The sequence below is a fragment of the Drosophila montana genome, unplaced genomic scaffold, assembly GCF_035044405.1.
Source record: "Drosophila montana isolate Dmon_TW-CO22-7 unplaced genomic scaffold, ASM3504440v1 contig_3848_1, whole genome shotgun sequence".
Taxonomy (NCBI): Eukaryota; Metazoa; Arthropoda; class Insecta; order Diptera; family Drosophilidae; genus Drosophila; species Drosophila montana.
The window spans coordinates 471,082-492,584 of NW_026998720.1; the positions used below are offsets into that span (position 1 = coordinate 471,082).

Below are 21,503 nucleotides of genomic sequence, written 5' to 3' on the forward strand. Positions count from 1 at the left end.
ATTGCTAAACAGCTGTGCATGCGTATATCGATAGATGGCGTAAGTTTATTCGATAACATTCCTGTATGGTACAAGTTTGATATTTTAACATTTTATTTTAAATGTTATTTAAAAAATGAAAATTATATTTAAACTTATCATTTAACGCCAAAATAAAGACTTGTTCTCTTAATTTGTACAATCAATTGATTATTTTACGTATTTAGTTATACCAGCTTTCTGAAATAGTTGGCATGCCGAAATTTGACAGTCACAACGAACAAGTAACTAACATAGAAACGCCACCTTGATGGAAATTTCTATAAACGTTTTTGTTTTCATTTTGTACAGTTTAGTGGTTTTATATTTGCAGCATTTTGTCAACAAGTACACGGAATTTGTGCGCAGTCTTTAGATGAACATGCTGGGACTGCAATCCTACGGCAGCTCCTCCGAGGGTGAATCGGACCACGAGCAGAACAAGGATGCAGCGCAAGAGTTGCCCGCGCATTTACAGCCGGTGGACAAAACGCATTCGCTGTCCACAGCGCTGGCCGTTTGTGCGGCGCCCGAAGTGGTGCCGATGGGAGCTGTAGCCGTTGCGCGAACGTTGGATCCAACGCTCAAGGAAGTAGCCTACAATCCACGCTACGATGAGATGTATGCGCCCGTGCAAGGCCCAGAGCATCCAGATTTGACCATGCAGCAGCGGGCGCCGCGCAACACGCTAGCTGGCTATGTGGAGAAGGCACACATCAATGCATTTGAATTTGAGAATCAGAGACGCACGTTCCACACCTATGGCTACGCCTTAGATCCCACAGTGGATGAGGCTGCCGATGGAAAGTCCTACGTGGGCGACTTGCAATCCGCATATGATGACAATGGCAAAACGGTATTTGAGGCGCCCAAGCCAAAAAAAATGCGCAAACAAGATAAAAATGATAATCCAGAAGATGTTGAGGGTTTCCTGGGACCATGGGGCAAATTCGAGAACGAGGTTAGCGTCGCCAAGCCAAATGAACAAGAGCGCGCTGAGCTGGATGAGCTGCTCTCCAAGCGACACAAACGCGGACGCATTCCCGAGGACAAGCCGCTCGAGGAAAAGTCCACGTTGCACAGTGAGTTTTCCGGCAATAGCTGGCGTATACATATATATTTATTTATTTAAATTAGTCTGTGTCCTGTGATTGACCTGGCCAACGCCGGGTAACATCTGTTAAAATTGTATACTGATATTTTCCTTGCATTTGTATTGCAGTCAAGGATGCTTACGATTACCAGGGACGCTCGTACCTACACGCACCACACGATCTAGGGGTCAATTTGCGCTCAAATGCGCCGCCGCCAAAATGTTTTTTGCCCAAGGCACACATACACACCTGGACGGGTCACAACAAGGGCATCTCGTCCATACGCTGGTTTCCCAAGACGGCGCATTTACTACTTTCCGGCTCCATGGATTGTCGCGTCAAGCTGTGGGAGGTCTATGGCGATCGACGCTGCGTGCGTACGTTCTCAGGCCATCGGCAGGCCATTAAAGATATTGCGTGGAACAACAAGGGCTCGCATTTTCTGTCTGCCTCGTATGATCGCTATATAAAACTATGGGATGCGGAGACGGGCGATGTCGTCTCGCGCTTTACTACACGCAAAATGCCATTTTGCGTTAAGTTTCATCCGGATAACAGTAAGCAGCATCTCTTTGTGGCCGGCACCTCCGACAAAAAGATCATTTGCGTAAGTTAAGCCGTTTATCCTAAATTATTGTACTAAAGTTTTATCTATTCCACAGTGGGACACGCGAAGCGGCGATATTGTGCAGGAATATGATCGTCATTTGGGCTCTGTCAGCACTATTACCTTTGTGGATGATAATCGTAGATTTGTGACTACCTCAGATGACAAATCCATGCGTATCTGGGAATGGGACATACCCGTGGACATGAAGTACATTGCTGATCCTACGATGCATTCCATGCCTGCAGTCACGCTGGCGCCCAATGGGAAATGGATGGCCTGTCAATCGTTGGATAACAAAATCGTGATATTCTCCGCCTTGAATCGCTTCAAAATGAATCGCAAGAAGACCTTCACAGGGCACATGGTCTCTGGCTATGCCTGTCAGCTAGACTTTTCGCCGGACATGAGCTACTTGGTGTCGGGCGATGGCGATGGCAAGTGTTATATATGGGACTGGAAGACGACGAAAATGTACAAGAAATGGCAGGCGCACGATGGCGTCTGCATCAGTGCACTGTGGCATCCGCATGAGGCCAGCAAACTAGTTACTGCCGGCTGGGATGGTCAGCTTAAATATTGGGATTAAAATACACAACTAGCTAGTTAAGTTTTAAGCTCAAATGTAGCATATTAATTGACTAAATGAGAAGACCACAAAGTTTACCTCTAAAAAATTTGGCTTTGTTTACATTTTGCGGGCAGCTGATAAGAGAGCGCATGCGCAGTGCCTGCCAAACTGTACAATATGGCGCTGGCGCCTGCAAACAAAATTCATAGCCCACCCCCAGGGCGCAAAACATATGCGATTGCCAGCAAAAATCAATACTTTTTCACAACAGCAAGCAAGCAGCGCAGAAATTGTTTTCCCAAACAAGAAACAATTGCAAAAAAATAAATTATATCCGATGCAACAAGGCGCTGGTTGAACTTTATAAAGAGAAATAGTTGCAGTTTTGGCGCCATTGAAAAAATGCACAAATTGTGAATTTAAGGATTAAGTAAGCGAACCAGCAGAGACAACACTTCCACTTAACAGTTCCACAGCGCTGCTGCCATGGCCAAGCCGCCCGCAGATACCTCCGGCTTGGGCTATGCCTATCATCTACCATCCGGTGGCCTTCTGCTACGCCTCAAGAACTCCCTGTCCCAGTTCAGTGACCTATTCAGCGAGTTCAACAAATACATTTCACCTGCCTTCTTTCACGATCGCTGCGAGCGATCCGTCCATATGCGCATGTATTCCATGCACAAGCGTGAATTTGTTATGGTCTTTCTCGGCTTCTTCACCTGCTTCGGCCTAGGCATTATAATTGGTCTGACTGGTCCGCCAATAACAACCACAGACGCGGTGACAGCACAGCAGATCCTGGCCAATACAACGCTGGCGCATAGCAAAACGGTGCTGGCCACGGGCCCCTTTGCCATGAAGTCCCCGCTGATGACGACCTACTCCCAACAGATGTGGCTCATAGCCAAGCTGGTCACCGATAACAATGATGGTGAGTGTTGAACCTGTGCCCCATCTAAAGTTAGGCGACATTCAATCTATGCTCCTGTTTAGATGAGCGCTATGACAAGAGTTTCCAGATCAGCGTCTCCATCGATGGCATCAACGAGCAGCACAAGCCACTGAGTGTCCTGGGCCGCAGCGCGGCCCATAATCGCACAAGGCATTTGCTGTGTGTGCGCAACGACTGCGAGGAGTTCACGGTCATGCATTTGGGCTTTCTGGACTATGCCCACTATATCATCACAGTACGTTTCCTGGGGCTAGAGTCGTTCCATCAGAAGTACAACATCAGGGCCATTACGTTCTATGTGAGTAGCAGCTACCTATATATATGTATGTATACCTTTCAAGTAGAGGTAGGCTCGTGTCCAATTTGTCTAGCACGAACACGAACACGAACTACAAGTAGGAAACACGCACAGCCTTGTTTTAACAATAATTATTACTTCAGTAAAACCTATTTTTGCTCTTCTGCGTGTTCTTTTTAATTATAATATATATTTTTATGGCATTCTTTGCATACAATGTCGTGCTCAACACAGACAATCACGAATACTTCGTGCTGAGTCGTGTGCGCTCGTGTCACGACAAACAATCGCGATACACGCCCTGCTCTACTTTCAAGTTAAACCCACTAACTGATTTCTTTTAGTTCAAGACATATAGCCCGGAGTTTACACAGATTGAGATCTGGTTCAGATTCATCTTTCTGCTCTTCACGTTCATCGTCATAGTAAGTAAAAGGACATATGTACATATAAACTCTGTTATTATAGATTCTCATTACTTTCTCTTCAATCAGTGCTGGTATGCGCACACGCTGCGCAAGTATCCCGTCTACGACTGGTCCATTGAGCAGAAATGGATATCCGTTCTGCTGCCGCTGCTGCTGCTCTACGATAGTGGGTATTACCACAATCCATCATTTATGAGATACTTTCAATTCTGCAATTTTCATAGATCCATTCTTTCCGCTGATATTTCTGATGAACTCCTGGATGCCGGGCATGCTGGATGCCGTTCTGCAGGCCACATTCCTGTGTGCCCTGCTCATGTTCTGGCTGTGTATCTACCACGGTCTGCGGCAGAATGAACGACGCTTTGTTAGCTTCTATATGATCAAGATTATCGTGGTGCTGCCCATTTGGCTGTGCGCCATTGTCCTGGCCACATGGGAGAAATGCAACGAGCTGCGAGATCCCACATACAGCCATTTTGTGGACACCAAGAACTACAATGTGAGTGGAGCCGACTAACAATTAGAGCCCCAGATTAATCTTCTATTTCGCAGGGCCTCAAGATGTTCTTCTACATTGCCTGCTGCATGTATGTGGTTTATCTGGGGCTGCTCCTGCTGCGCGCCTACACTGAACTGCGTTCCATGCCCTACTTTGGTAAGCTCCTAGCTTTTCTGGTCATAATGGATTTTGAAATAAACAATTTTCCTGCTCTTTCAGACATACGCTTAAAGTTTCTCACGCTGCTGATGCTCTTTGTGCTGTCTATTTCCATAACGGTCACCACTTGCCGATTTGGTTTCGGCATACTGGAGGATAACTTTGTGGCCACACTGAACACCACCTACCGCAGCTCGGCTCAGTTTATGTGCTTTTACGGGCTGTTAAATTTCTATTTGTACACAATGGCGTATGTGTATTCGCCGGATGGACGCTTTGCCCAGGCCGAATTGGCCGTTACCAAAGATAATCCGGCCATTTCCATGATTGACGATTCTGATGAGGATGTCGTCTACGGTTCCGACGAGGAGTCAAGGCGTCCACTTACCTCCATGGGTGGTGCAGGCAAAAATGACTACGACAGCGATTAACACCGACCGATTAATTGGGCGTATCATATTATAAACGTTAATGTTCCATAGTATGCGATCGGAACAGCGCTACATTACTGTACAAATTACTTATTCTACAGGTATAGCATTCAGCCAAGCGTTTTCAATTCCCCTATCTAAATTTCAAGTAAAATTAATTGATAATTACCTATTTGTTGTATGTAATATATGTATAAACAGAACTTCGGTTCGTGCGGCGGTTGTACACGGTTATCTTTGCTATCCTTGTAGAAATTGAGATTTGCTATATATTTTTAAAAACAAACAGCTGTTGTTCCTATTGCAAATTTATGATATAGTGGTCCGATGTTGTGAAGATATATTTTAAACCAAAGGAGCATAGTAAAGCTCAAATTTTGAGAGTTTGGTTTTTGCATTTAACATTTTTGTTTGCGATTATTAATTATTAGCATAGTGGAGCTCCTAACCTGATAAATATGCCAGGTAAAACATCTTCATTCAAAACCTGTGTTTGAGCAGCGACGTAATATTGTGTTCCGTTTCGACTAATACAGACATTCATCTGACATATAAAAGAGACTGTATCGATTGGCTGTTAAAACTGCGATACACACTTTGTGATGTGAAAATTAATATACTTTCTAATGGCTTTGCGCGCCGTATATCCGTCCCTTGTATTAGTATATTCTAAATTTGCAACTGAAAGACGAGCTATATTTGTCCCATTTTCAATCTAAAGGCATTTCGAATTGAGTTAATTATTTTAAATTATAAAACAGGCAGAATGTTGTAAGCGAAAAGATTACCGTTATTTTACTAGATTGTTTATTACATAATTAACACATTTCGCCAATGGAACTCCATGCTCATCAGTGGCCGCCTAGAAGACCTCGTTGATGCCCATTTTGCTCTTGGTCAACAAGCCACTGTCACCCACATCCGCATTGTAGCCGGGACGGTACTTCATGCCAGGCGCCTAGCAAAAGTAAAACATACAGTTATTAGATTGAATCCTCAAGGAGCGAAGTCAACAATTGGACTCACATTGAACCAGACATCACGCCAGACTTTGCTGTCGTCGGCGCTGCGCAACAGCTCGGGGACATCGAAACGTGGCACATTAAAGTAGTTCATCAGATCGGGCTTTTCGTTGCAGTACTTGATGCGTGCCTCGCACCACTCGCTCTCGAGCGGGAAGCGCCAGTCCAGCATCTTCTTGTTGTGCGGATCCGACTCGTGCTGCAGAAAATCAATACGTTCGATATCTTCGACTACAACCTCGGTTTCGCCACCGGCTGACCAATCGTAGATTAGCAGCTCCGCATGTCCAGCGATATCTTTAAGATACTGCTGCTTGTACAGAGCCTCTAGATCGCGCAAATACGCCTCGGTAAACACTTTGGACTTCACCTCATGTTCTAAATTGCGGGCCTTGATTTGCTTTTGAACAGCATCCACGGGCAAATCGAGGTAGATGACCAAATGCGGCTTGAGCAGCTCGCCGATGGTATTCTGGCGTAGATCGTTGTAGACGGAACGTGCACCGCGCGATACATACCCCTGGCGGAACATAGCCTCCATGAAGACAAAGTCGGAGTAGGGACTGCGCTCTAGTACTACGCCCTGGCCGGTAGAAAAGATGTGCTGCAGTGCATCGATGTACTGCGAAACGCGCAGCATGTACATACGTATCTGGAACAGCGCGGCCAGATCATGAGTGGGATCCCTGCAAAAATCCTTAACGTCATAACTGCGGCAGCTGGGCGGCAACTGTGGATCCAGTTTACGCATATCGTAGCCATAGGGATTAATATAGATCAGATCTAGGTCGACAGCCGGAAAGTATTGCATATCCAGTTCCGTTGCAAGCTCCTGGGCGAACTTAGTTTTGCCCGACGCTATTGGACCCTCGACGCAGATAACTTTTGAGTTCTCGTCGAAGCGCTTAGAGGTCTTGTCGAAGAAGGCGCTTATGACGTTGTACTTCTTCGTCTTATATGGGTACGGCGCCACTTTAGGACACCGTGGACCACCCCGCATCGTTCTGCCGGAGATATTGCACTTCTGCATGAAGGCGGCGGGCAATGCATTCGTCTGGGCCTGCAGCAGTGCACCAGGCGCGGTTGCGCCACGGCTAACCAGCCGTACGAGGCCTACACGAAACACGGCAGTCATGCTGTAATAGTAAAAAGCCCGAAATCAAGTTCCAATCTAAACAGTCTTAATTGTAAATTTGTTGGCATTTTGTGGTATCCGTTGTTACATCACACGAGCTTTAACATACACAGCTGCAATTTGCATTTGCAACTGCCGATTAACATGATTTTTGCATTGCATTAGTATAAAAGAAGTCGCAATTCAGATACAGCTGCAGAAAATCATAATTTTTAGCAAATTCGCGTATTATCTACTCACTTTAAAAGCAAAAATCTAAAATCTATCCAATAACAATATCGGCCTATGCGGTTGGTGTTGATAAACGACAAACTTTATGGAGTCGTTTAACACTTGTACTGTGCTAACAGGGCTACTAAGTTTTCTGTTGAATAAAAATTTGCATTAAAAATGTAATGTGTTTTTGATAGGACAACCCCTTGTGTTTGTTGTCAACTAAAACTAAAATTTATTCAATTCAATTTAAACACCCTGGTCGCCCAGCAAGTTCAGCTGAATATTTTTTATTTTTCAGATGCTGTGACAGCCCTGTCGTAACCTCGCTGCATTTCAAGATTTCTGTTCGCAACTGAGGCTCACAATGAGTTCAAAAAACATCAATTAAAATTGCACGCAAATTCGTACTTTATCAACGCAACATTTTGTAACGCATCTGAATCAAAAATACATGTAAGTTACAATTTTTCTAGTGCCTTGTGTTGCCCACAAATGCAATTGGGCACAGTTACGCAACTGAGAACTAAAAATTTTACTCGTGACACAGTTTTTATCCTTATTCTAGAAATAATTATTTGAAAAAAAAAATGGGCAATTCAGCGCTATCCAGAGTCCAAATGGAGGCTGCCAAAAACTTGCCGGCTGGTGGGTCGCCGCCACCGGAATGTCCAATGCACCAGAAGAATGGCGCCAATCAATCGGCCTCAGCTGTGCCACCACATCCCAAAATACACGCCTCCGAATGTCCCGTTCAGCATGACAACAGTGATGTCAATCCGTTGAACATGATGCCGCCAGCCAACCAAAAGCCGTCACCAGATCAACCCTTTCCACTGCCCACAGATCGCCAGACATCGACCATACCAAAGGCGACCGATGACGGCACCGTACAATTCTGGCAATATCCAAGCCAGCAAATGTTCTGGAATGCTATGCTGCGCAAGGGCTGGCGTTGGAAGAAAGAGGATGTCTCCCAGAAAGATATGGGCGATATAATACGTATACACAACGCCAACAATGAGCAGGCCTGGCAGGAGGTGCTTAAATGGGAGGCGCTACACGCAAAAGAGTGTGGCAATCCACGCCTGAAGAGCTTTGGCGGCAAGGCCAAGGATTTTAGTCCACGTGCACGCTTCCGTAGCTGGCTTGGGTAAGCATTTAGTTAGTCCAGCTGCCTATCAAATAACAACTACTGATTCCATATTTACAGGTATGAGCTGCCTTTTGATCGCCACGACTGGATTGTGGACCGCTGCGGCAAGGATGTTCGCTATGTCATTGACTACTACGATGGGGGCCTGGTTGATAAAGACTATCGCTTTGCTTTGTTGGACGTGCGCCCAGCCATGGATTCAGTTGATAATGTTTGGGATCGTATGCGCGTGGCCTACATGCGCTGGAAATACGAATTATCGGAAAAGTTCCGAGGCAACGACAACAGCAAAGTATCTGCTGGTAGCGAATAGGACATTTTCTAGAACTATACAAAATTGATCTAAGTTATTATCGAACCCCTTACAACTATGTTATACATTTTAGGCTGCACTGTATGCATTAAAATTGGGTGCTGCTATTAAACAAAGAATCTATTTATTTTAAACCTTAAAAAAAATCGTGTCGCTTTTTCAATTTAGCCGAGAACGTGAAAATTTGTTTCAATTTTACAATTGCATATTCCTAGCTATGTTATTGATAAATAAAAATGAATGAAATTAGACCTTTGTTCTGTTATTAAGAATATTGAACGGCTCAAGATATCAGCTATTTATATTTTTAGTTAAAATTTATTAATATACCATATGTATGCTTGTATTTGGCTCACGATAATAATTATGATTCGTGTTAAGTCGTGCGTGTTCTTGCCACTAAAGCAGGCACGACATGCGATCATCTCTAACGCAGTCCCCATGGAGAAAAATTCCATTCAAAGAATGTCAAACTGTCATTTAACCAGTGCTGGATAATATGCATTTGCTATTCGCAGTTTTACGTCACGTAACAAAATTCTTAACGAGTGGAGCTAGCCCTTGATCCATCGAACAGTTTTAAATGTTGGCTGCCAGAATGCGCTTCGTGCAATATTTGCGTAAGGGTGACCTCGCTAAGCGTCTTGGTCTGCTTGCCGACGATCAAAAGTCTCTGGTTGAGTTGTCCGGTGCGGAGGGTGTACCCTGCGATTTGAAGGCTTTAATTGCACAAAATCCCAATCTCGAAGAGCTTGCGCAAAAGGCTCAAAAACAGCCGAAGCTTACCTTGAACGATGACGTCACACTGCTGCCTCCACTGACCGAACCGGGCAAAATAATTTGCATTGGTCTCAACTACCAAGATCACTGTGATGAGCAGAACAAGCCGGCGCCAAAGGAGCCCATGTTTTTCAGCAAGTACAACAACACATTGGTGGGGCCAACGGATAATGTGATAGCCCACACTGCGAGTGACGTATGTGCCAAGAGCCATGTGTAATAGACACAGATTACAGCGCATTCTTTTGTTTATCAGAAAATCGACTGGGAAGTGGAACTGGTGGTCGTCATTGGCAAGGTCGCCCGTCAAGTGCCTAAGGAGAAGGCGTTCGACTATGTGTTCGGCTACAGCGTTGCTCAGGACATTTCGGCACGTGACTGGCAAAAGGAACGCAACGGTGGCCAATTCCTCCTGGGCAAATCCATGGATACCTTCTGCCCGCTGGGCCCTGCCGTGGTGCACAAGAGCTTGGTCAAGAATGTGTACGATTTGCCGCTGAAAACGTGGATCAATGGTGTGGAGAAGCAAAACGGCAATACGGGCAATATGATCTACAAAATCGATGATGTCATTAATAGACTAACCCAGTGAGTAGTAAAGAAGCAATGATCAGTCTTTAGTGCAATTAATGGTTAATCGTGACTTTGATATAATCAGATCCATTACGCTGCTGCCTGGCGACATAATTTTGACTGGCACACCAAAAGGCGTGGGAATGCACCGCAGCCCACCAGAGTATCTGAAAGCAGGAGATGTCATCAAGACAGAGATTGTTGGTCTGGGTACGATGACCAACCAAGTGGTTGCCCCTTGCACATCAAACTAATTGTTACAAATAATAATTAAACAAAATAATCGCTGTGCATGTTATTAAATTTTTATGAATTACACTTTGAATGTTTTCGATTTGGTCGCAAAGTATTCATCGCGTTTGTGATAGGGAGCATACGGATCATCGATATAATGTTTGGGCCGACGCCAGTAGCTAGTTACCATTTTGTCCAAAAGCCAGCTCTGTGTGGCATTTGTAAATACATGTTGTCGCAGACGACGGCGCAGCTCAGCTGACTTTTTGAACAACTTCTTTTGACGGCCAGAGTGTGTTCTGATCCATGCACCCCAGTCGAGGCGTTTAAAACGCTTCAGCACCGCCTTCACAGACTTGCGTTTGCCCTTGATGAGCGAGAATTTGGTGACGCTGCGAGCAGGCAATGCGGCAAGCACAGGCGCCTGTAACAGCGTCGGTGTTGACGTTAGGCTGCTGGCGGGAAGTAGATTTGTCTTGCGCTGGGCTGGAGCGGACGCAGCGATCAAATGTCCAAAGCATGCACGTTGGGTTTGCTGCAGTGCGTACGCCGGCTGGACACGGCAGACACTGCGTAGTGCTGTTAACCAAATAATTTGACTTAAAAATAATTTATATTCATTCATATAAGTATGCATCTTACCGCCAGTGACTAGTGTACGCAGCATTTTACGTTTTTTAATTGATCTAAATAATGTCCAAAATATTTGGTACACAGTCGCGTAACAGCCTTTGCCTAGTCAGCTGTTTGACAGTAACAAATGCCATTCACAGTGGCAAGCGACGGTGTGCGCACATTTTAAAACAAAGTTTTTTACACTTCATATACATTCAATTTTTAAATGTAGTTGTAAATAGTATAAAATTGAGTCAAATTAAAGTTAGAAATTTATGTTGATTTAATACTTTATACACGCTTCAATTGCGACCCATTACTCGAATGCACGAATGGAAAAAGCTGGCAGCTATCGGTTGCCATTCTTGTGTAAACGTGCACATAACGTCGACGGTCAGCGAGTCAGCCAGTATTTGTCGTTGGAGAGAATTTGGGCAGGAAAATTATTCTCGCCGCCGGTTAGAGTCTGCAGCAGGCACTGTCAAATTAAATTAACAAAATTCTGTGGCATCATGTATCGGCTAGCAGTTATTGAGTGCAAGAGTGCGATGCAGGTAATATGTGTGACAGAACAACGTGAAAATCAATCGAGTCGGTGACGTTGCCACCGCCCGATCGCCCCCCTCGCGCCCACAAACCAAGCCAATTGCAAAAATATACAAGAGTGCTTGTGTGTTATGTCATCTACGAATTGCAAAAAATGTCCAAAATTCCAGCAGTGCAACACTGCTTGACAATTGGAGTGTGCCCTCGTTGCCAACCAGAACTGTTCGATTGTATCTTTCTAGCGCACTCTGCCTCCAACAAGCAGCAGACAATACAGCAGCAATAACAACAGAAGCAACGGCGGTAATGGACAACAGCAGCAAGAACAACAACAACAACGGCAAAAAGGCAGCCTGCCCCCGCCGCCTAATGCACGCGAAGCTGGCTTTGGCAAAGTGATGCTCCTATTGACACCACTGGCTGCAGTCGGCGGCGTAATCACCTATTCCAAGTGAGTACCTTTCCACGTTCTGTAGTTTGTTTTGGCTAATAAAAGCGTAATATTGCAGATACGACAAAGATTTCCGTAATATGGTTGAGAAGAATGTGCCTGGCGCTGAATCAGTCATCAAAGTTGTGCTGCAGGAGGAGGCACCGTTCCAGGGCATAACCAAAAATGTCAACGAACAACTCGACAAAGTGAAGTCGACCTTTAATAGCGTATCCGACTCGGTAAGCTCCGCTTCTAATAAGGTAACGAGTTTCTTTGGCGGCAAGAGCGTTCCGGAAGTAAAACCTGCATCCATCAAACCAAGCGTGCCCACGGTACAAAAAACAGAAGTGGCGAAAGCTAAAGAAACTGCCCCAGTCAAAAGTGAACCAAAAACTGCCGCCAAGTCGGAGCCAGCACCACCAGAAGCAAAACCCGCTCCGCCAAAGGCGCAACCGTTGCCTCAGGAAGTCTTGGAACTGGAGAAGTCCATTGAGCTGTCGGCGCAGCTGGCGATCCAGGAATATAATGCTGCCATTGGAATTTTAAAGAGGTGTGCATTGTATATCTACTCGCTTTTCTCGAGATGTTTATAGATCTTTTACGCAGTTTCAATGAGGATGTCCGACGTGTGGTCGACAAGGCGGTTGAGCATGGTGAGAACTCGCTCTGGGCGACACTGAAGAACCGAGCAAGTGCAAGAGATACGGCTGTATCGAAAGCTGAGCGTGCGGCTCGTGAAGCTCAGGAAAAGATTGGTGAGTGCTCTTTAGAATGTAAAAGCATTGAATAATACTGAACGCATTTTTCCTTATAGAGCGCTGTGAAATTGCTTTGAGCAAAGCGGCCACATCAAAGAACCATGAAAAGGTAGAGAATGTGCGTGACAAGATTAAAAAGCTTGTGTCGCACATTAGTAAAGTCAAGGACGAGCTGTATAGACACAAGGATACGGCGAGTGTATCGGACAAATATTGGCGCAGTGTTGAGCAGGCACGCAACTATTTTATTGACGAAATCGAGTCCATTTTCCCTGGCATTAATCTGTCTGAAAAAAAGTTGAACTTATCGAAAGAGGACTTGGATTTGTTTATACTGCATGCCTACTCACATGTGGTGGCCTACCAAAAGGAGTTGCAGCGCCTGCAAACCGACGGCGAGTTGCGTCTCAAGCGTGCCATTGATTCCTTGCGAGGCGATAATAGCTCCGAGGCGTTGCGTGCCCAACTTGAGTTTCATCTGGAGGCGGAGAAGCGCAAGCTCTCGGTGGAAAATCAGAAAAAGATATTCCAAATCCATGCCGATGCAGACAAGCAGTTGCGCTTGCAGCTCAAAAAACAGGCCGAAGCTCACACGGATCACATCAAGGATATTGTGGCACAGCGAGAAACGGATATGACGCGCGCTTTTCAGCGCGAGCTGGAAGAAAAACTGGCTGCCGAAAAAGCCAACTACAAACTCCAGCTGGCTGCTATGCTTGGCAAGCTGCGCGGAATGGATGCTGCATTAGCAGGTACGTAAATTATTACAATGCATAATTGTATAAAGATTCTGTACATAACTAAGCTGGAAAACGATTGTGTGTCGAGTTTTATCACTGGATAGCTGTGCTAAATAGGTGTTAGGGCTTTAACAGGTTCACAATTCCCTAACCCACATTCGGGCTTACATAACATTGCGGGCTACTTCACTTTTCCTACTCCCGCTCTGCTTCTCATTCCCTCAATAATGAAAAACTCAACATAAATCGCGTAAAGAGGCAGTATATAAGATAATGGCCAGTAAGTCCGACGGATTCGAATTTAGTCTGTATAACACATACTTTATGGAGTTGGATGTCTTCTGCTTGTTATATTTTGAATACGTACAGAGTATAGGAGGTGAATCGTTCTGTGTTCACAATCCCGTTAATATTTTATTAACACGTTTTCTGTATACCTTAAACAGCAATGTGCATCATATATTTTCTCACCTATTTTTTATATCGCATTCGTTAACATTTGACTTATTTACAACAATCACCCGTAAGTTTGACAAAGTCCAAAGTTTGCACTATGAGGTGCTCTCCACTCAAGTTAAAAATACTTGTGACTCTTCTGCACTTGTATCGAATCGAATTGTGCTTATACATTAAATCAGCTATATAACAAATAACTTATGCGTATATAAGAGTAGTTTTAGCATTAAGAATGAATTGGATAGAGGACCGATTGTTTTTCAGCTTAAAATTCTAATGGCTAGCATTTTAATATTATAAACACACTAAATTGCTCTCATATGCTGCTTGTTTAGAAATAGAGGACAAGTTTACAGGTATTCCCCGTGCTTATAATCATCTTTAAATAGTAATCAAGCTTTTACTAAAGTGTTTTTTTTCCCATCCCTGTAGAACGCGCTGAAACTGAGCGCTCTGCCAACCAGGCGCAAGCCTTATGGGCTGCCTGTCAAGCGCTTTGGGCTTCAGTGCGCACTGCCACGCCCGGTGTGCATTATAAGGATAAATTGCGACCCCTGAAGAACGAGATCAGTGCTATTGCTAAGGTGGCTGGTGAGTGGAGACATACATAAGGAGGACAACTTTGTCGTAATATGTGTAACTGTTTTCAGAGGGTGACGAACTGGTGATTGCCGTTTTGGAAAACATGCCAAAGGAGGCTCAGGAGCGCGGAGTGTTTCCCGAGGATGCGCTGCGTGAACGCTTCCTAAACGTTGAGCGAATTGCTCGCCGATTGGCGATGGTACCCGAAAATGGAGGGAGCCTGCCCATTTATTTCCTATCTTTTCTGCAATCGCTTTTTATTTTGCGGCCAGATAATCCCGTTTCAAGGGATGAGCTGGAGAACAAACCCTTTGACTATAGCAAATTGGACACGTATGATATATTGAATAGAGCCAGGTATGTTTACGAAATTGATTTATAAAAGAATTATTAAGACTATGGCTTGTCTTTGTAGGTACCATGTCGATCGTGGAGACTTCCTACAGGCGCTTAAATACTTGAACCTACTAGAGGGTGCACCACGTGAAGTTGCCAGCGACTGGATGAAGGAGACTCGCCTCATGCTAGAGACACAGCAAGCGGCAAATACTTTGATGGCGCACGCCGCAGCCAGTGGTTTGATGTACTTGTAAATTATGTTCCCTATCACGTCGCCCATTTAGTTATCAATTTGTTTTAATTTTACTCTAAAAAGTCGATCAAGAAAATCACTACTTAAAAAACATTGATTGTGAAATTTTGTTTTAGAAGCAATTATACAAATTATAAATATAGAGGCCTATAATGGGCAATGAAACAATTTAGGATGGAATTTAAGCATAAGGGTTAACGACTTTATTTCTCATTTTACCCAATTTTTGTATTTCGCTCTCGACAAGATCACCAGGCTTAAGAAAACTTGACGGATTACGGTATGCACCAGAACCAGCTGGGGTTCCGGTCAAAATAATGTCACCAGGGCAAAGGGTCATGAATCTATTGTAGATTGGTGAATTAAATTGTAAAATGAAAATGTATCTATCCACTTACTGAGAGAGTCGATGAATGAGATAGTCAATTTTAAAAATCATATCCTTCGTGTTGCCGCATTGTCGCTGCTCACCGTTAACAATCGTCTTGATCCACAGATTATTTACATCCGGCACGTGACACTTATGTACGATAACCGGTCCCAGTGGGCAGAAGGTGTCCAACGATTTACCTAACATTGTTTGGCCACCATGTAATACATTCCAATCTCGTGCGTTAATATCCTGGGCAATCATATAACCAAAAACACAGCTCATAGCCGCGTTGCGAGAGACGTGGCGGCATTTTTTGCCAATAACCACGGCTAACTCGCAGCCATAATCAATGCGCTGCAAATATGATGTGCGAAATTAGCTTGAATAGCATATAACATGATTTCCACTTGCCTTGGCTATTTGATGGGCACGAATATTGTCTAGCGCACCGGTGATGGACGTACCAAATTTAACAAAAAATTCTGGCGTTTTTGGTATACTTTCATGCCGCTCGTTGCAGCCATCGTAGTAGTTACAGCCAACGCCAATTATTTTGCCCGGTGAATCTATAGGGGGTAACAGCTTCAGATCCTGTTTTACATCGTCCACCTCCATGAACTGTGCGCTGCTAATTAGACTTTTCATGCAGTATCTCTGCTGTATAAAATTGACCATGTCGGGCGAGGCACAGGTTTTGGAGGATAATTCAATCATTTTAGAACCGTTCTCAGACACCATGCCAAGACGTTTGTTGGTATCGCCAGAACGTATGTACTGCATAAAGCGGCATTTCGGAATTTGGTATTCGCTATGGCAGGATGAAATAATTGGCTCTAACGGACTATGTTTCATTTGTTCCCATCCAATTTTTTCTAGTGGAGATGCTTTCGCATGCATGCGTGCAAATCCAAAGCTGTTACGCAGCAAAGACACTGCAGCTCTCATAATTTGGGTTCATGTATTTGTTTATTGTATACAATGCAGTAATTTTGAAGTTGAGCAAACTCTGCAATCCGAAAAATTCCGAATGTAACGCTTTCACTGTGCACAGTTCCCAAAATAACTAATATTAAACCATTTTATGTTTTGAAGTTTAACTCTTGTCTTTTGACTCCGTTGCCATAGAATGATTTTATTTACTCACTCATGTTTTCGGTTTAGTGTCAATGGACAAAACAGGACAGGCCGATCAGCGGAGTGGGTTGAGCTACGACCAAAAAAGGGAATATCCATAAAACATATCAGTGTTGGAAACGCCATCATAATTTTCATAATATTATGTAATGGTCACATGAGCTTCTATCCTGCAGTTCTTAAATATGCGTTTTATTTTTGGCGCTACTTATCGATATACCGATTGAGACAAATTAAAGTATCAAGTCAAAAACGATAATCAATTATCGGAATTGATAACATGTGATTTTCGATATCTTAGCAACAACCCTAGTCAGCTGTTGTGTAGGTTTCCGATTATAATTTCGCAAAGCAAAATTAAAAGTTTTAACATTTTTATATTAAGGTCTATTTGATTATCTTTAATAAGCACAATTGTCTAAAGAACGAGCAAGATGTCGATGCTGGCTAGAAACCTGGGACGCACCTTTTTACAGGTAAACCTCATACAGAGGTTGCCAAGTGCTTACATAAACACTTGCCAAGTTCTCTGCAGCAGCCGCTTGTGGCCAAGACCAGCACAGATGCCAATTTTTTTTGAGGTTAACATCCTCGCAGGCGAATACTAATTACTAATCATTATATTTTTTACATATATATAGGCGGCAGCAGTGCGCAGACTGCATGTCTCGGCGGCGCGCAACGCTGATGTATGTACATATTTTGAATGTTAAAAATTATAAATATTCTAAAGATTGCGATTTTTGCAGGATGCCACATATAACGCAAATAGAACCACTTGCACCTTGATACCCGGCGATGGTGTCGGTCCCGAGTTGGTCTACTCGCTGCAGGAGGTCTTTAAGGTGAGGTTTGATTACCAAATACTCGTTTTGCAGTTTTAAATAACGTTTATCACGTTTAGGCAGCAAATGTGCCCGTTGACTTTGAAACGTTCTTTCTGTCGGAAATCAACCCCGGACTAAGCGCCAAGCTTGAAGATGTTGTGGCCTCCATACGAAAGAATAAAGTTTGCATTAAGGTAAGCTGTTATCAGTCGCAAAGGTGCTCTTAGCGTTATAGACACAGACGTAACGGGTGTATTTTAATCTGATCTTAATCCAATCTCATAATTTTTACAGGGCATTTTGGCCACACCCGATTACAGCAATGAGGGTGAACTGCAGACGCTAAACATGAAACTCCGCACAGAACTGGACTTGTATGCAAATGTGGTGCATGTTCGTAGTTTACCTGGTGTTAAGACGCGCCACACCAACATCGATACGGTCATCATTCGTGAACAGACCGAAGGTGAATATTCAGCTTTGGAGCACGAATCGGTGCCCGGCATTGTAGAGTGCTTGAAGATCGTGACTGCCAAGAAGTCGATGCGCATTGCTAAGTTCGCCTTTGATTATGCCACCAAAAATAACCGCAAGAAGGTTACTGCGGTGCACAAGGCCAACATCATGAAACTGGGTGATGGTCTGTTCCTGAAGTCATGTGAGGAAATCTCAAAACTTTATCCCCGCATCGAGCTTGACAAAATGATTGTGGATAATACGACTATGCAAATGGTGTCCAATCCCAATCAATTTGATGTGATGGTGACCCCAAATCTGTACGGTGCCATTGTCGATAACTTGGCCTCTGGCTTGGTCGGCGGCGCTGGCGTTGTTGCTGGTGCTTCATACTCAGCGGATGCGGTCGTATTTGAACCGGTAAGCAAACATTTGACTCCTGAGATGTAATCAGAATCTCATGTTTATCATTGCATTTACAGGGCGCACGTCATACCTTTGCCCAGGCTGTGGGCAAGAATCTAGCAAATCCTACGGCCATGTTAATGTGCGGCACAAAAATGCTGCGCCACATCAATTTGCCAACTTATAGCGAAGTTATTCAAAATGCCATTAACCAGGTGCTCAAGGACGGCAAGGTGCGCACCAAAGATTTAGGTGGACAATCCACCACGCAGGACTTTACGCGTGCCGTTATTGCCAACCTGCACTAGACAGGATTCAAAAATTCAGCGACAACAATAGTTGGCCCCAAGGATCACGCATGCTTAGACAAGAAACAGTTGTGTTGCCTAAATTATTGTTTCACATTTTTAGTTGTCTTTCATTCATTCAGTATGATTTCCTTTCATAATTCAATGCATTCTTTGAGTATTATTTCTGGCGAATATTTATGTTTAGTGCAATTACCTCGCCTCCCTCCGCTTCCCTAAAAATTTTAGTTATACAAATTGGCCGTATTGTTTATTATTTTGTGATTATGTATTATTTTGTGCAAAATCCAAATGGGATTCGAATTTTGCCATCAACATTAAATTTATGACAAGCAAAAAGAAAACAAAAATTAAAATCAAATAAGTTAAACCAACTCAAGTGTAGCGAGAACCACGATGGAAAAAATAAAAGTAAAAATAAATAAAATTTTGAAAGCGATGCCAAATGTGCAACTCTTTGAGCTGGACAAATGTAAAAATGATTGTAACGTTTTCCCTTTTTTACAAAATCAAGACTCTAATCCTGCATTCAATGGAAAGAAACCACTTAGAAACTATTCCACATTTTATTTCACAATCTATATATAAGAAAAACCGAAAAGTTAACACCAAAATATTTAGAAAATGTAAAATGTCTAGAGTTACGATCCCTTGGGCTTGGCCAATTCTATAAGCCGCGGCGAAGCTTTGGCCTTGAGCGCCGCGGGCGAGATAGCAAAAGGATTCTCTCGTATGTGAGTGTTTTCGAACTCCTTCGGCTCGGCCAGCTCCTTCATGCGCGATGATATCTTGTATTTTAGAGCGTTTGGTGATATAGCGAATGGATCGTCTTTGAGGTCGGCAGGCCCCAAATTGGCGTCGTGCTTTGCCAGCGGCTGTGACATCTCCATGATACGTTCGCTCGCTATGGATAGGTGTCGGAAATAGGGTACTTAATACAAGTACATAAGTTAACTTACGTTTGTACTTGAGAGCATTGGGGGAAACTTTCTCTGGATTTTCATTAGTGTGCACATTTGGTCGATCCACAGGCTCGGCCAATTTCTTAACACGATCCGTCGGTTTGTAGCTGCGCATGCTGGGCGTGATCTCCCACTCCGGCTTAACGTCCTCCAGGTATACTTTTGGACGCGATAGTTTCTTAAGGCGACGCTGATCCACCTCTCCCGCTTTACGTTCCTGTATAACAAAAGCAATTAAATTAAGGAAATTGATTAATTTGTGCTCTTAGCTAATTTACCGGCGCTGGTTCCTTGTGCGGAATCTTCGGCTTGGCTAGTTTTTTTATATACATCTCGCGCATCTTTATTTGTTTAGCAGTTAGCTTTTTCTTTATCACCCTGCGTAGATTTTTTTTTTAAATATTAATATAAGCGTTAAGCAATTTCGACTTAAAACTTACGGTTTCTTCAACGGCTGCAAATTGCCCAGACGACTGTACAGTGACATATAACTATAACGTAACCAGCGATTTAGTATACCCTCGCCAATTTTGTCACCAATATTTATGGCTTCAATACGACGATGAAGCAGTCGTCTAACCGTTGGCAAGGCTAGTTGTTCGGTGCGAGTGTGAAGAGGAAAATCGGCTGGAACGATCTGAATTGTCTTTTTAAATGGACATGAACATCTGGGAAGAAAACGGCACTGGGGATTTCTGGGTATAGCTAGTTCCATGATACGTTGGCGTTTGGTAAAATGTTTTTGGTGCCGTTCGTAAAGCTTATTTAGTTCCTTCCCAATATCCCTAAGAAAACATTCAGCGTCGCTTGGTATACGCTCTAGAATTGGACAGCAATCGGGGCGGACACTGTCGGCTAGTTTGAGACAGGTCGTTAGCTCTGGACTTAGATCACATTTTAATCGTTTCAAAGCCATTTTTTTTATATATTTTTTTTTTTTTAATTTTGTACTATTAATTAGTATTTATTTTTCACCACAGAAAATTTACTGCCATCTGCTTGAGAAAACAATGTGAAATTAAATTGTTTAGCTACCTACAAGGCCTACTAACTAAATAATCTATCCCTTCCCAAGAATTTGTATTTGATTTTAAAAACATTGAATATTCGACGATTTGAACGAAATAAAAGGCTGTGTTTTAATTTATGTTTTATTAAATGTTTATTGCCAGTATTCATCAAAATACTGAGAGCTCCATGTTCACATCATTACAAGTTAATAGTTGTGTTATTTTCTCATTTGTAAGTATGTATGTCTTTAGTAGATTTTGCCATTATGCCTCCGTATTTCACATTCATATACACAAATCGAATTGTTATTTCTTGGCAATTTCAATTTTATACAATGATCTTGACGCATAATTGAATTGGAAATATTGATCTTGGCATTGAATTCGTAGTGAGAACAAAATTACTTTTGTAAATGAATATCCACGATGATAATAATAATTTCTTGTTTTTATTATGCGTACATAGAATTTTAGCAGACATACACAAATATATATACTATAAATTTGAATTTATCATTTACTAAGTTGACATAAATTTTGCTAACTTAATTGTTTAAATTTGTGTGACTTTCTTTTGAATTATGTTTGCCTGCTGTAGAAAACCCACCTAGCTTTCGTATCTTGATATATTTTCTTATGTTTATTTACACCAAAATTACACCAAATAATAATTTTCTATTCAACTAAATTTCGTTTGGTTTGAAATTTGATGGCGCTTATGATTTTGTTTTATACACAATTCCAGCCAAATTCTAAGTACTTGAATATTCTTAACTTCAATTTTGTTTACTTGCATATCGTATACAAATTTCCTTACATT

At 43.0% G+C, this 21,503-nt stretch overlaps 10 protein-coding genes across 12 annotated transcripts; 6 read left to right on the plus strand and 4 right to left on the minus strand.

Moving 5' to 3' along the window:
• The first annotated feature begins 151 nt into the window (after window positions 1-151).
• On the plus strand, window positions 152-2,311 carry LOC135438773 (pre-mRNA-processing factor 17). 2 transcript variants are annotated; one of them, XM_064697251.1, is made up of 4 exons: window positions 152-263; window positions 353-1,100; window positions 1,241-1,719; window positions 1,775-2,311. In XM_064697251.1, the coding sequence occupies exons 2-4, from the start codon at window positions 395-397 to the stop codon at window positions 2,306-2,308; spliced, it is 1,719 nt and encodes a 572-aa protein (XP_064553321.1). In that variant the 5' UTR covers window positions 152-263; window positions 353-394; the 3' UTR covers window positions 2,309-2,311. The 2 variants fall into 2 exon arrangements, with proteins under 2 accessions (XP_064553321.1, XP_064553320.1); XM_064697250.1 differs by lacking the exon at window positions 152-263 and having other exon boundaries at window positions 270-1,100.
• A 381-nt stretch (window positions 2,312-2,692) lies between these two features.
• LOC135438774 (transmembrane protein 181) lies at window positions 2,693-5,286 on the plus strand. Its single transcript, XM_064697253.1, has 7 exons — window positions 2,693-3,221; window positions 3,284-3,540; window positions 3,885-3,965; window positions 4,035-4,134; window positions 4,193-4,470; window positions 4,524-4,626; window positions 4,690-5,286. Exons 1-7 carry the CDS (start codon window positions 2,777-2,779, stop codon window positions 5,058-5,060), a joined length of 1,635 nt encoding a protein of 544 aa, XP_064553323.1. The 5' UTR covers window positions 2,693-2,776; the 3' UTR covers window positions 5,061-5,286.
• A 543-nt stretch (window positions 5,287-5,829) lies between these two features.
• ND-42 (NADH dehydrogenase (ubiquinone) subunit ND-42) lies at window positions 5,830-7,616 on the minus strand. Its single transcript, XM_064697254.1, has 3 exons — window positions 7,458-7,616; window positions 6,087-7,218; window positions 5,830-6,018 (listed from the first exon to the last, which is right to left on the minus strand). The coding sequence occupies exons 2-3, from the start codon at window positions 7,215-7,217 to the stop codon at window positions 5,923-5,925; spliced, it is 1,227 nt and encodes a 408-aa protein (XP_064553324.1). The 5' UTR covers window position 7,218; window positions 7,458-7,616; the 3' UTR covers window positions 5,830-5,922.
• Window positions 7,617-7,665: 49 nt separating this feature from the next.
• On the plus strand, window positions 7,666-8,947 carry LOC135438776 (holocytochrome c-type synthase). 2 transcript variants are annotated; one of them, XM_064697255.1, is made up of 3 exons: window positions 7,666-7,886; window positions 7,981-8,583; window positions 8,644-8,947. In XM_064697255.1, exons 2-3 carry the CDS (start codon window positions 8,021-8,023, stop codon window positions 8,897-8,899), a joined length of 819 nt encoding a protein of 272 aa, XP_064553325.1. In that variant the 5' UTR covers window positions 7,666-7,886; window positions 7,981-8,020; the 3' UTR covers window positions 8,900-8,947. The 2 variants fall into 2 exon arrangements, with proteins under 2 accessions (XP_064553325.1, XP_064553326.1); XM_064697256.1 differs by having other exon boundaries at window positions 7,999-8,583.
• A 480-nt stretch (window positions 8,948-9,427) lies between these two features.
• LOC135438436 (fumarylacetoacetate hydrolase domain-containing protein 2) lies at window positions 9,428-10,570 on the plus strand. The gene is made up of 3 exons (XM_064696760.1): window positions 9,428-9,875; window positions 9,936-10,267; window positions 10,338-10,570. Exons 1-3 carry the CDS (start codon window positions 9,483-9,485, stop codon window positions 10,504-10,506), a joined length of 894 nt encoding a protein of 297 aa, XP_064552830.1. The 5' UTR covers window positions 9,428-9,482; the 3' UTR covers window positions 10,507-10,570.
• Window positions 10,523-11,290, minus strand: mRpL35 (mitochondrial ribosomal protein L35). The gene is made up of 2 exons (XM_064696761.1): window positions 11,129-11,290; window positions 10,523-11,065 (listed from the first exon to the last, which is right to left on the minus strand). The coding sequence occupies exons 1-2, from the start codon at window positions 11,151-11,153 to the stop codon at window positions 10,566-10,568; spliced, it is 525 nt and encodes a 174-aa protein (XP_064552831.1). The 5' UTR covers window positions 11,154-11,290; the 3' UTR covers window positions 10,523-10,565.
• A 59-nt stretch (window positions 11,291-11,349) lies between these two features.
• Mitofilin (mitofilin) lies at window positions 11,350-15,376 on the plus strand. The gene is made up of 8 exons (XM_064696756.1): window positions 11,350-11,655; window positions 11,890-12,098; window positions 12,157-12,630; window positions 12,687-12,835; window positions 12,895-13,590; window positions 14,467-14,625; window positions 14,685-14,973; window positions 15,032-15,376. Exons 1-8 carry the CDS (start codon window positions 11,434-11,436, stop codon window positions 15,207-15,209), a joined length of 2,376 nt encoding a protein of 791 aa, XP_064552826.1. The 5' UTR covers window positions 11,350-11,433; the 3' UTR covers window positions 15,210-15,376.
• A 7-nt stretch (window positions 15,377-15,383) lies between these two features.
• LOC135438435 (fumarylacetoacetate hydrolase domain-containing protein 2A) lies at window positions 15,384-16,692 on the minus strand. Its single transcript, XM_064696759.1, has 3 exons — window positions 15,993-16,692; window positions 15,607-15,935; window positions 15,384-15,552 (listed from the first exon to the last, which is right to left on the minus strand). Exons 1-3 carry the CDS (start codon window positions 16,524-16,526, stop codon window positions 15,390-15,392), a joined length of 1,026 nt encoding a protein of 341 aa, XP_064552829.1. The 5' UTR covers window positions 16,527-16,692; the 3' UTR covers window positions 15,384-15,389.
• A 334-nt stretch (window positions 16,693-17,026) lies between these two features.
• On the plus strand, window positions 17,027-19,193 carry Idh3b (isocitrate dehydrogenase [NAD] subunit beta, mitochondrial). Its single transcript, XM_064696757.1, has 6 exons — window positions 17,027-17,191; window positions 17,357-17,404; window positions 17,465-17,560; window positions 17,620-17,736; window positions 17,837-18,418; window positions 18,481-19,193. The coding sequence occupies exons 1-6, from the start codon at window positions 17,150-17,152 to the stop codon at window positions 18,709-18,711; spliced, it is 1,116 nt and encodes a 371-aa protein (XP_064552827.1). The 5' UTR covers window positions 17,027-17,149; the 3' UTR covers window positions 18,712-19,193.
• Window positions 19,194-19,258: 65 nt separating this feature from the next.
• Theg (Testicular haploid expressed gene) lies at window positions 19,259-20,667 on the minus strand. Its single transcript, XM_064696758.1, has 4 exons — window positions 20,114-20,667; window positions 19,952-20,051; window positions 19,671-19,890; window positions 19,259-19,615 (listed from the first exon to the last, which is right to left on the minus strand). The coding sequence occupies exons 1-4, from the start codon at window positions 20,587-20,589 to the stop codon at window positions 19,353-19,355; spliced, it is 1,059 nt and encodes a 352-aa protein (XP_064552828.1). The 5' UTR covers window positions 20,590-20,667; the 3' UTR covers window positions 19,259-19,352.
• Window positions 20,668-21,503: the final 836 nt, after the last annotated feature.